Source organism: Rhinichthys klamathensis, unplaced genomic scaffold (assembly GCF_029890125.1).
Source record: "Rhinichthys klamathensis goyatoka isolate OS25496 unplaced genomic scaffold, OSU_Roscu_1.1 h1tg000006l_1, whole genome shotgun sequence".
NCBI classification, from domain to species: Eukaryota; Metazoa; Chordata; class Actinopteri; order Cypriniformes; family Leuciscidae; genus Rhinichthys; species Rhinichthys klamathensis.
Genome location: NW_026606559.1, coordinates 1,157,291 through 1,172,058, shown reverse-complemented (window position 1 = coordinate 1,172,058; position 14,768 = coordinate 1,157,291). Strand labels below are relative to the sequence as shown.

Here is a 14,768-nt window from a genome sequence, read left to right as displayed (position 1 = left end):
AATGTTTATTACCTATTGACTGCATTCACATGAACAATAAATACATTTCCCCCCCCATAAAGTTAATATAGTCCACTCTCATACATAGCTTAATTCGATTTGGATGAAAAAAATTGTTAACATCGAAGGGGAACCCTATGAGCGGAACCTACTGTCAGAAGATCTTGCGAACAGGGGAGTTGTAATGTGACGCACACGCAACAGCTCAAGGATACTGGACGCATGGGGTTTGTTATGGCATCCAGTGTAAACATAAAGAATGGACTTTTAACCACCAAAATCTCTCTGCACAAAAAGATTCCCTATCCCACATTTAGACATAGGCCAACAGAGATCAAATGCACAAGAGCATTAACAAATTCGACAGGGCAGCACAATGAACAGTATTGTATTGATATTGTAAGGTAAGTTGTGAATTTAAAGATCGATTTAACTTACTTTTAATATGTTACCTAAAAGCAAATAAATGTTTTATGTACCCGGAAATACATGTATACGTCAGAGTAGTATTCCTGTGCATGGATATGAATATAAATCAGTAGTTTTTTTTTTCTTTTGCTCAAAAATAAAGTAAAATGCAGTACAAAATGGAATTTTCTTTTCAAATTAATGTTAGAAATGTCTTGATGGTGTAACTCTTCAGATATTGAAAAGATATAGAAAACTTGTTATTAAAAGGCTGAAATTAAATAAATGAAATGCAAAAGTTATTCAGCAAAGAAAAACATGTTTTTTTTTTATACTTTTTTCAGCATGCATTATGCATGGATTTTCAGTACTTTTTATCTGATGGTTACAACACTTTTTAGACATTAAATAATGTCTACCAAAAAAAAATGAAACAAGCATGAATTAAAGATTAAGAACTTGGCAAATATGCTTTTAGCGGGATGTTTAAAGTCACCATTAAATCAAAATGGACAATTCCTAATTTGTATGGAATTTTGCAGTATTATTATAAATGATTTATCATTGCATATCTTCTTTTTTTTTTTATTCAAGGTCCCTTGTTAACTTTCAATCAAAATAACTTCCCCTCCCTCTTGCAGCCTCTTCTCTTCTCTTCTCTGATGACGTTTACTGATGCGAGGGCATCTGAATCACATGAGTCACTCACATAAGATCACAGCAATAGCAAACCACAACAATCCAATCAATTCCCTATGGATAAAATCATGTCCCGCCCTACATTTTTCTCATTAAAGAAGCCATTTCATTCAGAAATCCTTTGTTTTGGAAATCCTTATATGATAATGATAATTGACACCAAAAGAAATTTCAGTCTCTATTAAGGCTTAGTCAGTTTTGTAAATGGTAGGTAAATGACACAACAGATCCAAGTGTATAGTGTATAACCTTGAACTGTCACCCATAGGAAGAGGGACTATGATGGATTTTTATGTTCATTGCTTCTTCCCGAGGCTGTCCGTCGCTCTACACTGGCACTGAGGGCGTTCAATGTAGAACTGGCACAGGCAGGTATTCCAGCTAATAAGTGCAACAATGTACAATCTTATTTATTCAATTCAGATTATGCTAATTTAATTTATGTACATTTCTAACTGTGTATCATAGTATAAAAACAAAGCCTTGAGACATAAAAGTGCTTGTAGTAAAATACACCTGTATATGCTCATATACTATTTGCTGCTTCTCTTTTAGATTAAGGACTCTGTTTCCCAGAAAACCATTGGTTTAATGCGAATGCAGTTCTGGAAGAGCGCAGTGGAAGACATTTACAGAGATGACCCTCCAGCCCAGCCCATCGGTGCAGAACTGTGGAGGGTAGGTCTTACGTCCGTAAATGAAAGAGTTAAATGGCTAGGGATGGAGATAGTTCACCCAAAAATGACAATTCTGTTGTAATTTACTACAGCTTAAAAGTTTGGGGTCATTACAATTTTTAAAAAAGTAATAAATACTTTTTTCAGAAAGGCTACATTAAACTAATCAAAAGAGACCATAAAGACATTTATAATGTTACAAAAGATATCTATTTCAAATTTATGCTGTCTTTTTAAACTTTCTATTCATCAAGGAATCCTGATAGAAAAGTGTATCATAGTTTCCACAAAAATATAAAGCAGTAAACTGTTTTCAACATTGATAAAAAATAAGAAATGTTCCTTGAGCACCATATCAGCATATTAGTATGATTTATGATGTTTATATTATCATGTATGGAAGAGGTGTTAGTGAGGCCAGCAGGGGGTGCTCACCCTGTGGTCTGTGTGGGTCCTAACGCCCCAGTATAGTGACGGGGACACTATACTGTCAAAGAGCACCGTCCTTCGGATGAGACGTTAAACCGAGGCCCTGACTCTCTGTGGTCATTAAAAATCCCATGGCACTTCTTGTAAAGAGTAGGGGTGTAACCTCGGTGTCCTGGCCACATTCCACCCATTGGCCCCTGCCAATCATGGCCTCCTAATAATCCCCATCCACTGAATTGGCTCTATCACTCTCTCTCCTCTCCAACTATAGCTGGTGTGTGGTGAGCGCACTGGCGCCGTTGTACTGTGGCTGCCGTCGCATCATCCAAGTGGATGCTGCACACTGGTGCTGGTTGAGGAGAGAACCCCTGATATGATTGTAAAGCGCTTTGGGTGTACAGTAGTAGTACATATGAAAGCGCTATATAAATGCCTCATTCATTCATTCATTCATTCATTCATTTATTCATTCATGTGACTGAAAATTCAGCTTTGCTAACACAGGAAGGAATTACATTTTATGCATTTATAAATTACATTACATTTCACCCTCATGTCGTTTCACACTTTTATGACATATTTTTTCTGTGTAACACAAAAGATTTATTTTTGAAAAGTTTGTCCATACAACTTTTTTGTGACCCCAATGTTTAAAAAAAAAAATATTAGTCACTGATATACTATAACTCTGTGTTCTCAGGCAGTAAGAAAGCACACATTAACAAGGAGGTGGATGTTGAGAATCATATCTGAAAGAGTAAGTAGTAATTTCTGTCCCAATATACGATTAAAGAAAATACTGTAAAGTTCTCTTAAAATAACTCATTTTAACTCTGACAGCTGACCGAGAGATAGGCATGGCTAATTCTGTCATTCCGTGAGTCGACACATTATGCAGTCTGTCTGTACTCTGGCAATTGTATTAAAAACATTCTGTTTTGAAAAGGAGAAAGACATGGAGGACAGAGCCTACAGGAACCTTCAGGATCTGGAGGACTATGGTGAAAACACACAATCCTCGCTTCTTTACTTGCTGCTGGAGACACTTGGTGAGCAGCTTTTCTGTGGAACACTGGAGGAGATGTTAGGTGGAATATTAGGAGCTGACAGCCTCAGTCGATGTTCACTGTTGTATAGGAAAAATATGCAATAAAAGTAAATGGTGACTGAGGCTGTCAGTCCCTAACATTCAGCCTCTTGTTCTTTACAATTTTCCATTGCCTCCTCAAACCATTCAGAATAACTGAACTCATTGCTTTAATTTTGAAAGGACCTATTATTATTATTAAATTAAGCTTAAAGGCTTATATTTGGTTTTTGTTTGTTTGTTTTTTTGTGCTGTAGGTTTGCTAATATAGTTCCGATAAAAAATATGGTTATATTATGAAGTATTATTTTCATTTAAAATAAATGTTTTCTATATATATATATATTAATAATTTATACCGGTGATGGCAAAGCTGAATATTTTAGTATCATTACTCCAGTCTTCAGTGTGATCCTTCGGAAACCATTACAATATTCTGATTTAATGCTCAAGAAACATTTCTAATTATTATTGATCTAAAAAGGAGTTGTGCTATTCATTTTTGTTTCGGATTCTTTGATGAATAGAAGATTCAAAACAGTAGCATTTTTTTTTTCTATTTTATTTAAAGTTTTGAAGTTATATTAACGAACACAAAAGCATAAAACAGTCAGGACAACAACAGACACATTAACACACATAAAAAAAAACATCTGGATTACCTCAGTCATCAAATATATGCAAAATAATTATTGGAAATATAAACATAAATGACAATATTCACAATTGTTTTATAAATAAGTTCATTCACCAGAGGAGAAGAAAATAAATGTCAACAAAACAATAGCATTTAACTGAATGTAAAAGTCTTAACTGGCACTTTTGATCAATTAAATGCATCCTTGTTCTTTCAAAAACAGAAGAAGAAGAAAAAAAACGTACTAACCCCAAACTTTTACTGGGTAGTGTTGCCCCATCCTTCAATAACGGACTTGCATAACAAGATCACAAAACAGTCCAATGAAAATATGATGCATAAGCTGAAAATATCAGACTGAGGAAATTTAGTCAGAATATGCTTTTTATAATACATCAAAACTCTTATTTTTATTTTTATTTTTAATTTTTTTTAAGTTAGAATATTAGATTTGTCATTATATGACCTATTTAAAAAAAGATAATCTGAGAACTTTGTTTGAGTTGTAAAACAATTGGATATTCACAATTTGACACAAAAGTCAAACCTGGTCTCGTGAAGTTGTGTGCTTTGTGCATGTGTTTATGTAGGTGTGAAAAACGTCCATGCAGACCACGCCGCAAGCCACATTGGCAAAGCCCAGGGCATCTTGACCTGCCTGCGGGCAACCCCCTATAACAGCAGCAGACGCAAGGTCTACTTGCCCATGGACATCTGCATGCTGGTGGGTAAATCTGCTTTCCACCTATGATGTGTGTAGCTGGCTGTAATTCCAAGCTTTTCGGACATCTGAGTTACTGTTGTGAAGGACTAGGGACATATATGTGGATGAAGCTGCCCAGTGCCCTCTCGCCTGCAAAGCCCAATCCCATGGGCTTTGTGTCAGCCATCTGTCGCCATTGCAGCATGAACAAACCATTAGAAATGGGATTTAGAAGATTTTTCCCTTAGTGTAACGGTAACCAAAGAAAAGAAAATCATCTGTCGTTTATCCTCAACTAATCTCAGTTAGAGTATTAAGATCAAATTGCGTTATGTACAGTAGTGGCCAAAAAGTTATGCCTGGAAGAGAATTGGTTTGGGGGATTTGTTTTTAATGACCTACAAATTTTATTAAGCCATCAAAATATGAGCAAAATATTTTATATTTTTGAGTGTTTTCAATTTGAGGGAGGAACAAAACACATAATTTGGTTAAGGTGTTATCTGAAAATTATTTGGTAAAAAAAGGGCTAAGCGACAGCTACATGTTTTATTTTGCTATGCATAGAAAAAACAAAAAGCGAGCACAACTATGCAATATGAAGATGCCAGTTTTCCTAGGACATCTCACTTTTGGCCACGACTGTAATTGTTTTGCTGTATGATTGCTCTTTCACCAGAAGAGGGCACTGTTGTTTCACCCTAAATTATGTGAAGATGTTGTTTGGTTTCTGAGATTGTGAAATCCTCACTAAAGGCCAATTTGTACCAAACCAACCGCTGACAAACACGGACAATCACAAGATTACAGTATGTCTCTTCTCAGACATTCTACGACCCAATAAATGCAGATCCAACATGTTAAATCGGTGAAAACAAATATCCTTAATAATGCATATTATGCATTTCAAGTACAATGTTGAATTAAAGAAAATGACAAGTCTTTGAAGGTACATCACCTGTCAAGAATTGCAGAATCAGTGGTGCACAGTGGTACCTACACTTAATGTTGTCACATTTTCCAGTTAAAGAAACTTCTTCTTTTTTTTTTTGAAGTAACAATATAATTATTGTTGTATTTATTAAAACCAGCTATAAATCTCATCAAGTTAGTGTTTTAAGCATTTTTACATTTATTCCAAAATATTTCATAATAATAAACAAAATATTTTATTTATGAACTGATGTTCAGCTGTTCTTTTTAATAGTCAACTTATTTTCGAATCACCAGTCAGCAAAGCTCGGTAAACACTGGTTAGACACAAAAATGTAAGCTACCTTTAATTTCATCAAGCTGATTGCTCACTAAAACCCCCACAGTCATCACGTTTTCAGGCCCTTTCAAGTTTGATTTTGACGTGACATAAAGCAGTGATATGATCTGAGGTGGGTGAGATGTTTACTTGCGTCTTCCCATCTACGCCATTAGGGCAAAACAGTGGGTGGGATTTATCTCTCAAATCATATTCAATCATAGCTCGATGGAGCCATTGCCTCCTCTCACGTGACTTTCATCCATTCGTTTTCAATTACCCCCCACCAAACCCAGCGCACGCTTTAGGGGGTCTGTTAAAACTCAATGTCAGGGGAGGAAAGAGAGACGCGGACTCCTGCTGTAACTTTACCTGCTGGTGTCACTGTTGAACAGTGTTACTTTGAAAAGTGTATAAATCACTTGTTTTTCTAATGTCATATTTTGTAATATTTGCTCTTTTTTTGTATTCTGGATTATTTTCTTATCCAATTTTTTGAGGAGGCACTGCCTCCCTTGCCTCCTCAGAGGAAGCGCCCCTGAGCCAAATGTGTTTGTAAAACAATGCAAGTTGTACTTGTGGGTATTTTTTGTTAGGTAAACTGTGAAAACAAGCCTCTGGGTGTCTGCAAGCCATTTTTGTCACAGTTTAAGGGCTCTGCGTGATGTGAAACCCCCGTTCAATAATCAGATCAGATCAATAATGATAGCCCCCCCACAATTACACTGCCTGGTTATTCATCCCAACGCTTTATTTAGCCATACAGCTTTTGTTTGAGGAACAATTGACTTTTAAATTCAATTCTAAATGAAAGCTTTTGCAGTTTGTGTTTATTGATCCCTTGCTATCGTGGATTTATTCATGTTTGTCCAGATCACAGTTAAGGCAGTGCAATCACAGGCAAGAATAACTTTACACTTGTTCATTTATGTCTTCTTATTTATTATATAAATAAGTGTAATTTCAGCAAATATTTCTTTTGAAGAAGTTCTTGGGATGCTGAGTTGTAAACGCACCACCTCTTACGTTCTGCATACAGATTTTTCACATTTTCATCCAGCATACTAATTTGTCCTGCTGTTTAAGAATGTTTGTCGAATGCTGGAAAATCTATAAAGATAAATCTCATGAAAACTGTCAAGAAATGTCTGGGTCGTATTTCACCCCAAAGTCCAAAAAAGAGAACCAATATAAGACCATGACAGTATTTTATTTTATTTTTTTACAATTTTTTATTGAATTTCTATTAAACCATGTAGCATTTTAAGCAGCACATATTGGACCAAATGTATACAAACATATTATGGCTGTGTTGTACAGATATTAATCAATATGAAAGATACCTCCCCACCCCAACCCACCCAACCATCCCAGTTTGTCCCTTTAAATCCAGATCTTCTCAAGAATGATTGTCCATTGAAGTGCTAGTCCAACTAAGGATTGCAGAACAAGCATATACAATATAGCATAACGTTACAAAATAAGTGATTACCAGTACAGTAAAGGAATGAGTGGAAGACATAAGAGAGGAATACAATAATAATAATCAAAATAAGACGATGACAGTATTTTGACATTATTTTCATGCTTACTTTCATGAATTTAGCACATCCTCCCCTTTCCAATTTCCAGTAGCCTACTCTAATGCGGAAAAATTCTAATTATGCCAAAAAACTATTATTTTAATTGTAAACTAGTATAATTGACACGATACGTAATTTTTTTGTTGTACTGAGATTGATTTGTTCTAATAAAATAGTAAAACTATATAATAATAACATAATGATTTTTATTACTAACGAGTGAGTTTTTTACAGTAATTAGAATTTAAGGGGAAAATGTGCTTAATATGTGCTTTTTCTTCTTTGATTTTTGGGGTAAAATATGACCGTATGTTATTGTGATGGTGCCTGAAAAATGGAGGGATAAGGAAAAGATTGTGATCTCATCAAGCTCCTCTTTCGGTCTATCAGCAGAGGTTTACTGATAATGCATTTTCACTGTTTCTCCCCCAGCATGGAGCGTCCCAAGAGGATTTCATTCGTGGCAGCAGGGACCAGAACGTCAGGGACGTCGTTTATGACATTGCCAGTCAAGCCCATGTCCATCTCCAACACGTATGCAAAGCCCTTCAATTTAATTTCTGGTGTCAGATGGGAGATGTTGACTGTTGTATGTTCCCCATTTGCATACTAACTTCATTAAATTCCACAAGGGAGAGCACCCCTCCTCCACAAGCAGCACTTATGACCCTTGATTGTTGCCCTCTGCTCATTACTGAAATTATTAAAAGTCCAGTGTAACCAAAGAGCATTTCAGGGTATATCCGAGAAAATGCTAATCAGAGATTTCATCAGATGTTGCTCACCCCACTTTGCATATCTGGTCGGGTGGTATGACTCAAGGTTAGCGCTGAATGAACTCACTGGTGAAGACCACGTTTAAAATATCACAAACAAACAAGGGCTAAACTAGAATTTGATCATTTTAATCAAACCTTTTAAACTTTTTATGTATTTGTGTGGGTTAAAAGTTTGGGTGAGCCATGAAACCATTGCCTTTTGCCCCAATTAATTACATTTTGCATAAATAATAGCCCGTTATTGAATCAAGATTTTTTTCTTGCAATGTGAGATCATTTTCATGACAATTAAGCACATTTGCCCCCATTAATTTGCATTATCGAAAGGCATTCAGATGTTTTAGAGGTATTTTTTTTGTTATTCGTATTATTCTCAATGTTAATTTTCATTACTGTAAAGCGGTAAAAGAAATTCACTGTATTAAAATAATGAGAATATAATTAGAAAGAAAGTACTGTAAAATACTGTCTTTTTATACAATTTTATAAAATACAGTAATTCTTACAAAATAATACATTTATTCAGATAAAAAAAAAGTTAAGCCAGTATAGTATAGACTACCATTCAAAATTATTGGAGGAATGTGCTTAATTCACAACGCACGAAAATGCTATAATTCTCTTTGAGCAAAGTATGTTTCTTTTTTATATTGGGCTGAAATATGATCTTGACAGGTTTGTTTGACCCAATTTGATTTACCATGAGACTGACCCAGTAATTAAAGGGTTTGTGTGATATACTATACAGCACAGTTGTGAGAACTTTGATATCTTGTCATCTCATTACTTCACTGTCTGTCTTACAGGCTAGATCATTCAACGAGAACGTTCCACATGTGGCCATGCCTGCCTTCCTACAAACGGTGAGTAATTTCATCTCTTTCAGCTTCTCTCCCCTCCCCACGCCTCTCTAATGTGTTGTGACACAGAGAAGCTCATGGCTTATCCTCATTCTGCCTCCAAAGAGGCTGGAGTCCCATTGTCCCACATGATTCCTGCTCCCTGGAGGCGCCACTACAATCGCATGGTCTGATTACACATCTTGAGCCTTTTTTTTTACTCTTTTACAGTAATTTATCTTAAAGGAAGCCCGCCTCAGAAGAGCTAAGGGAATAACTCTTAGCGTATTACAAGGCAACGCATAGGGAAACACTCTTTTCAGTACAGTACAGTACAGTTATTTTCAGTACAATTCATGTTTTAACCAGCTGAATGATTTTTTTTTGTGTGAACTAAATGGCATGTAAAGCATTTTTATTTCACTTTCTGTCACTGTAATATTCTGCTCTTACTTTCCATTTCCACATCCCTGTGCTTAAGTGTCATTTGAATTCTTTAAAGCCATCCTTTCCCCACAGGCCATCTAGTGACACATCGCGCTCCACTTGCTTTGGCTGGTGTTAACTGTGTGCTCACGAAAGGACTGTACTGTTAGGTTTGACATTTGAGGAATGTATTTTGTATTTTTGTAGTACAGTTGCAAGAAAAAGTATGTGAAAACTTGAGTGTTCTTGTGAATGGCAAATTCCAGATTTTTTTAAGGACAGGTTAGCAATAACCTAGGGATTCACATAGGACTGTGTTTTCCCAACTTCCACTGTGAATCTTTACATGGTAAACTATAGTTCAAAACAAGATTTTCTTTTTAAAGAAATAAAATGCTTTTATTCAGCAAGGATGTTTTAAATTGATCAAAAAAATAGATTAAAGACATTTAGAATGTTCCAAAGAATCCAATTACATAAATGCTGTTCTTTTTAGCTTCCTATTCATCAAAGAATTAAAAAATATATATATATATATTATATTAGGCAGCACTTATGTTTTCAACATAAAAATTGAGCAACGAATCAGCATATTAGAATGATTTCTGAAGGATCAGGTGGCACTGAAGCCTGGAATAATGATGCTGAAAATTCAGCTTAAAATGTATTCAAATAGAATACAGTTCTTTTAAATTGTAAATATATTTCTTATACGGTAGTAGTGTATGTTCAGTTAAGACCTGAAAATCTATTTTGTGTTATTGATTGGTATATTGTTGTGACTTTTTAATAAGCAAATGTTTTACGAATTTATGCAGAAATTCAGATAGAGCTGAAGGGTTCACATATTTTTTTCCTGCAGCTGTATCTCAACCCCACAACATCAAGATATTTTCAATTTTTTGTTTAAAGAATTATGTCTTTGTGTCCTGTGCCACAGGTTGTTTTGGAGGATTACCTGCAGAGAGTGAGGAAAGTAGATTTCGACGTGTTTCACCCCAGCCTACAGAAGAGGAATCCAATGCTGCCCCTTCAGCTGTATTTACGATCATGGAGGAAGATCTATTGATAAGTCTGATTAACATCTGATTCTCGTCCCTGTCAAACGAGCCAAGCACTTGCAATAAATCATCTAGCTACTGTATGTTGACAATTTTTATGTGTCCATGTCCTTTTTCATGCTGGTATACTCTAGATGAAAGGAAATAGTTTGATTACTGAATAATTACTAAGTTTCACATCAAAATACCCACAACCAAAAAAGTCAATTACACTGATTTAAAAAATGTGTTTGAACTCAGAAACAAACTACAGCAAAACACATTTTGAGAGATACTACAAACTATGTCGAACTGTTTTGAATTTGTTAAAGTATCTGAATAGCGCTGGCTGGTGACATTGAAGCAAATATGTTCACAACTTGACTCATGGAACGGGTTTCATAATGAATTCAATTATTTAAGGCATTTGCAAAAAAATTGGCAACAATTTTACATATTTATAGCTGAGGAGTGTGTCATATGCCCCCTCCTGATAGGCAAGGTCAACCAATTCTGTTTTCATGCTGCAAGTGTGATGCAAGGTGGTGTATTTTTTTATGGCACAATCATGAGTTTATTTAGTCATGAAAAATACAGTCCTCCCTCTGCCACAAAAACTATCATCTGATCGACAAGAAAACAACTCCTGGCTGTTTGTGCCTGCTCTTGAACTGCAGAGAATATTTTGCTGGGAGTGAGGTCCTCTTTGCTTTGCTTTGCTTTGCTTAACTCACTCAGAAGGAAAGAAAACGCAATGTGTGTGACACTTGTAGCCAAATGTATACAAATATATACTGTAAATAAAGAAAAGTAGCTTGCTGACTAGCTAAACCAGCTTGGCAAGGCTGGGAGACCAGCTAAGACCAGTTTGGGCTGATTTAAGATGCTTTTCCAAAAAGGTAATTTATGTTTTTTTTAAACAAATTTGTGATTTCTGAGGAGTTTAATTTCAGAATTCCATTGCCTTGTGACAAGTCCACTGAAATTCTCTCACTGGAACAAGGAAACTGGAAAAGCTTTTTGATTATAAACAGAATTTGAAAGTATATAATTTGCATTCTAATAGCATGCAGTGTGAGTTATTAATCCATAGATTTGAATTGATTTGGTTTAAAGCACATGCATTCAAAACAATTAATCTCCACACACTGTAAAATACTGTCTGGAGCTCATTAGTCTACTTCTGCACATAGATAATAAGCACATTTAAAGCTCATTTCTGTTCTCAAATCTGATGTACAAGGTGCTTAAAGCGCTTGAAGTACTTGAATTTTACTTTTTGAAATTTAAGTCCTGGAAAACCCTTGAAAGCAGCCATATTTAAGAAAAGGTGCTTGAATTATTGAAAGACAATATATGTAAAATTAGTGTTTAATTTTATTGATAAAACAATCTTTTCACACAAAATTAATTCTGCTGCCCATTTAATACAGAGCCATTTCACATGGCTATGAGTGTGATATTGCTCATATAAATAGCCAAGTATATGATACCGCTTTCATTCTTCAGGCCAATCATATATTCATGGAAAATAAATCAGTTTGAATAAGGAAAGCGATATCTTTGTCATAGTATCCTTTCAATGGTTAAAGTTTCCACAGTCCCACATGTGCTGCACTTTATTATTTGTACCATTTTGTTTTATTAGTTTATTTTGTATCTATTTTTTTATTTAAAAGATAATAAAGATATTGTTTGATAATTGAGATCTCAGTCCTTGAAAACCAAAAAAGTAGTGCTTAAAAAGTCCTGGAATGTAATTTGACAGTATCTGTGCGAACCCTGTAGTCAGCTGGGGGTCAGTGATTAAGTTCTGCCTCTTTGAATAGAGGTGCAGAAATGAAAGGAGACGCATTACAAAACTTGCAAATAATTTCCTCCTTCACTGAGATAGTCGTCAGGCTGAATATTCGTATTAATAAATTGAGTCGAGACGTTCTGATCCTGATTCCTGACATGTTCTTTTAAGACTGGAGTTCTGTTTTTCCTGCCAATTTAGAAACCTCATCCATAGCATATTTCACCGTCTTCAACGTTTAGGCTACCATCACATTTCCCTCTTTCGCGCAACATGAGTTTGACATTTTCTTGATTTCGTGTGCCTTATTAGTCTAATGTCCATGACATTCTCTTCCATCTAATTCTCTATCAGGAAGAATGTGGAGAGGCTCTTTTAAGAAAGTTAGATGATGTAGATAACATTTTTGTTTCTGGCCAGTGGAGATGCTGATGCATTTTGAAAACAGTTTCTAATTGCTGCACTGCACCTCTAAAATGGAAGTGACAGCTTCTGCTAGCCCATCACGGTCCTCTTATTCGCATTTAGATCTTGAGATTGAGGTGATTGAGGTGAATTGCTGTTCATTTTATGACCCATGGTAAATGGTATGCCTATTATTTATAAAGTGACAACAACTATTCATCAACTTAGGAGATAATTGACTACAAATGAAACACCTGTCATTACAAAGCATGTCAAAATCATTAAATACCCATCCATAGCTGGTTTGCTGCTGAATGCCAGTATGATCTCTGTTCAAATTAAGTGATCATTGACACCAAAATTCCATTTATCCCTATACCCCTAAATATTGCTCAAGAGTAAATGCCAGAATCTTTGGATGAGCAGAAACCCATTTCCTTGTCCTCTGATTTACTTTATTATTGAGCTTCAGCAGAGTGAGAAGCAATTTTGATTGTGTGAACATTTATGTCTCTATGTGCTGAAAAACTGCACGAGCATGAAAAGAACAAATTATAATTAGCATCTAAGTTCTTATTGGCAATCTATAGAATCATAGCACAGTAGACAAAGGATTTGTGTAGTATTATAAAGCATCTTAGCAATACTTGTATCTTTCTACAAAGAATATGACGCATATGAGAACTTTATCATCTTAGAGCAGTGAAAAAACCTATGGTATTTTCCCACATATTTTTGCAGTCTTGATTTTCATCTTTCATCATTAAATAAACCAAAACAGTTGATAAATTCTTAAAAATATCTTATTTTGTGTTCAACAGAAGAATAAAAGTCATACAGAATTGGATTGACTTGATGGTGAGTAAACAATAACAGAATATTCACTTTGGGCTAAAAGCTTTTAAAAGAATAGTGCAAATAAATGAAAGAAGTTGACATTCTTTCATCATCTTTCTTCAACACAAAAGGAGAATGTTCTAATATTCTGGACACTCTTTTCCACATAATGAAAGTGAATGGGAAATTACAAAATGACAAAAAAAGGCACCATAAAAGTTTAATTGTTCAAATGACTTTTGAACATATATATATATATATAAATTAGTGTATATAAATTATAAGTATAAGGATTATAAGTCTTCTGAAATCATATGATAGCTGTATGTGAGGAAAATGTAAATAATGACAGAATATTCCATTTTGGGTGAACTTTATTATTATTCTGTGCAGCCGCTCCCAGACTGTGAATGCTTTTAAATGCATTTTTATTTTGGTTGTTTCAAAATTGTAGCACTTTGGGATTTTGCTTAAATATAAAGTGCGTTACAAATAAAATGTATTATTATTATTCTTTTAACGTGTGTAGGAAGCTTTCTAAAAAGAATCCCTTCTTACGTCAAATTCTTCATTATTTTATAAATGTTTTAGTTGAGTAATTATGCAGCACACAAAAGCCCAAAGTTTCTTATGAATTCACTCGTGAAAGTAGATTATTAACTCTCTGAGCCAATTATTACCAGCATGAATCAGTGTTGAATATCATCTAGGTCTTTTAACTTTCAGCCATTATTATCCTGTTGGATCACTGGCATATGAAGTCATCGAATGCATTGCATCCCTTGCATCCATGTGTAATGAGGGGTATTGTGTCTCTGTTCAACTGTTCTGACATTTGGCTGTCATTTCTCACTTTCGCATGGATTCCACTGAAGTGGTGTATTTAGGGTAATTTTCTTCAAGCAGGGATAGATCTGTAAAAACTGCATTCTGATTGTCCAAATAGAGCAGTTATGAAATCTGAGGGGAGGGGAGGGGGGGGGGGGGGGGGGGGAAGAGCCGCTAAAATGCTGCCGGATTTTAAAGAACGGAAATATGCATGACTCTCCCAAAGAGTTTTCTGAGGTTTTATATTTGAATGTATGTAACTGTGTCACAAATTAAAATTTGACTTTCACATGTTCCATGGCAGCAAACAGCCACCGGCAAAGGCAAATTAGAGTAATGCG

At 35.2% G+C, this 14,768-nt stretch overlaps 2 protein-coding genes across 5 annotated transcripts in view; both read left to right on the top strand.

The window, feature by feature from the left end:
- Nucleotides 1-14,768, top strand: part of plekhf2 (pleckstrin homology domain containing, family F (with FYVE domain) member 2) — a 218,134-nt gene that overhangs the window by 172,040 nt on the left and 31,326 nt on the right. The gene's annotated exons all lie outside the window — the stretch shown is intronic.
- Nucleotides 265-10,663, top strand: ndufaf6 (NADH:ubiquinone oxidoreductase complex assembly factor 6). Of its 4 annotated transcripts, none has more exons than XM_056257194.1 (9): nucleotides 323-408; nucleotides 1,380-1,475; nucleotides 1,663-1,785; nucleotides 2,914-2,970; nucleotides 3,160-3,262; nucleotides 4,528-4,661; nucleotides 7,908-8,009; nucleotides 9,061-9,117; nucleotides 10,460-10,663. In XM_056257194.1, the coding sequence occupies exons 3-9, from the start codon at nucleotides 1,699-1,701 to the stop codon at nucleotides 10,586-10,588; spliced, it is 669 nt and encodes a 222-aa protein (XP_056113169.1). In that variant the 5' UTR covers nucleotides 323-408; nucleotides 1,380-1,475; nucleotides 1,663-1,698; the 3' UTR covers nucleotides 10,589-10,663. The 4 variants fall into 4 exon arrangements, with proteins under 4 accessions (XP_056113195.1, XP_056113169.1, XP_056113178.1 ...); XM_056257203.1 differs by having other exon boundaries at nucleotides 1,380-1,479; XM_056257220.1 differs by lacking the exon at nucleotides 1,380-1,475 and having other exon boundaries at nucleotides 265-404.

Bases quoted from the DNA above. Each gene is read 5' to 3' on its own strand.
- ndufaf6 (XM_056257220.1), top strand. From the start codon at position 1,699: ATGCGAATGCAGTTCTGGAAGAGCGCAGTGGAAGACATTTACAGAGAT. The intron at 1,786-2,913 runs GTAGGTCTTACG...CTGTGTTCTCAG, and splicing joins TCGGTGCAGAACTGTGGAGG to GCAGTAAGAAAGCACACATT. The intron at 3,263-4,527 runs GTGAGCAGCTTT...GTGTTTATGTAG, and splicing joins CTTGCTGCTGGAGACACTTG to GTGTGAAAAACGTCCATGCA.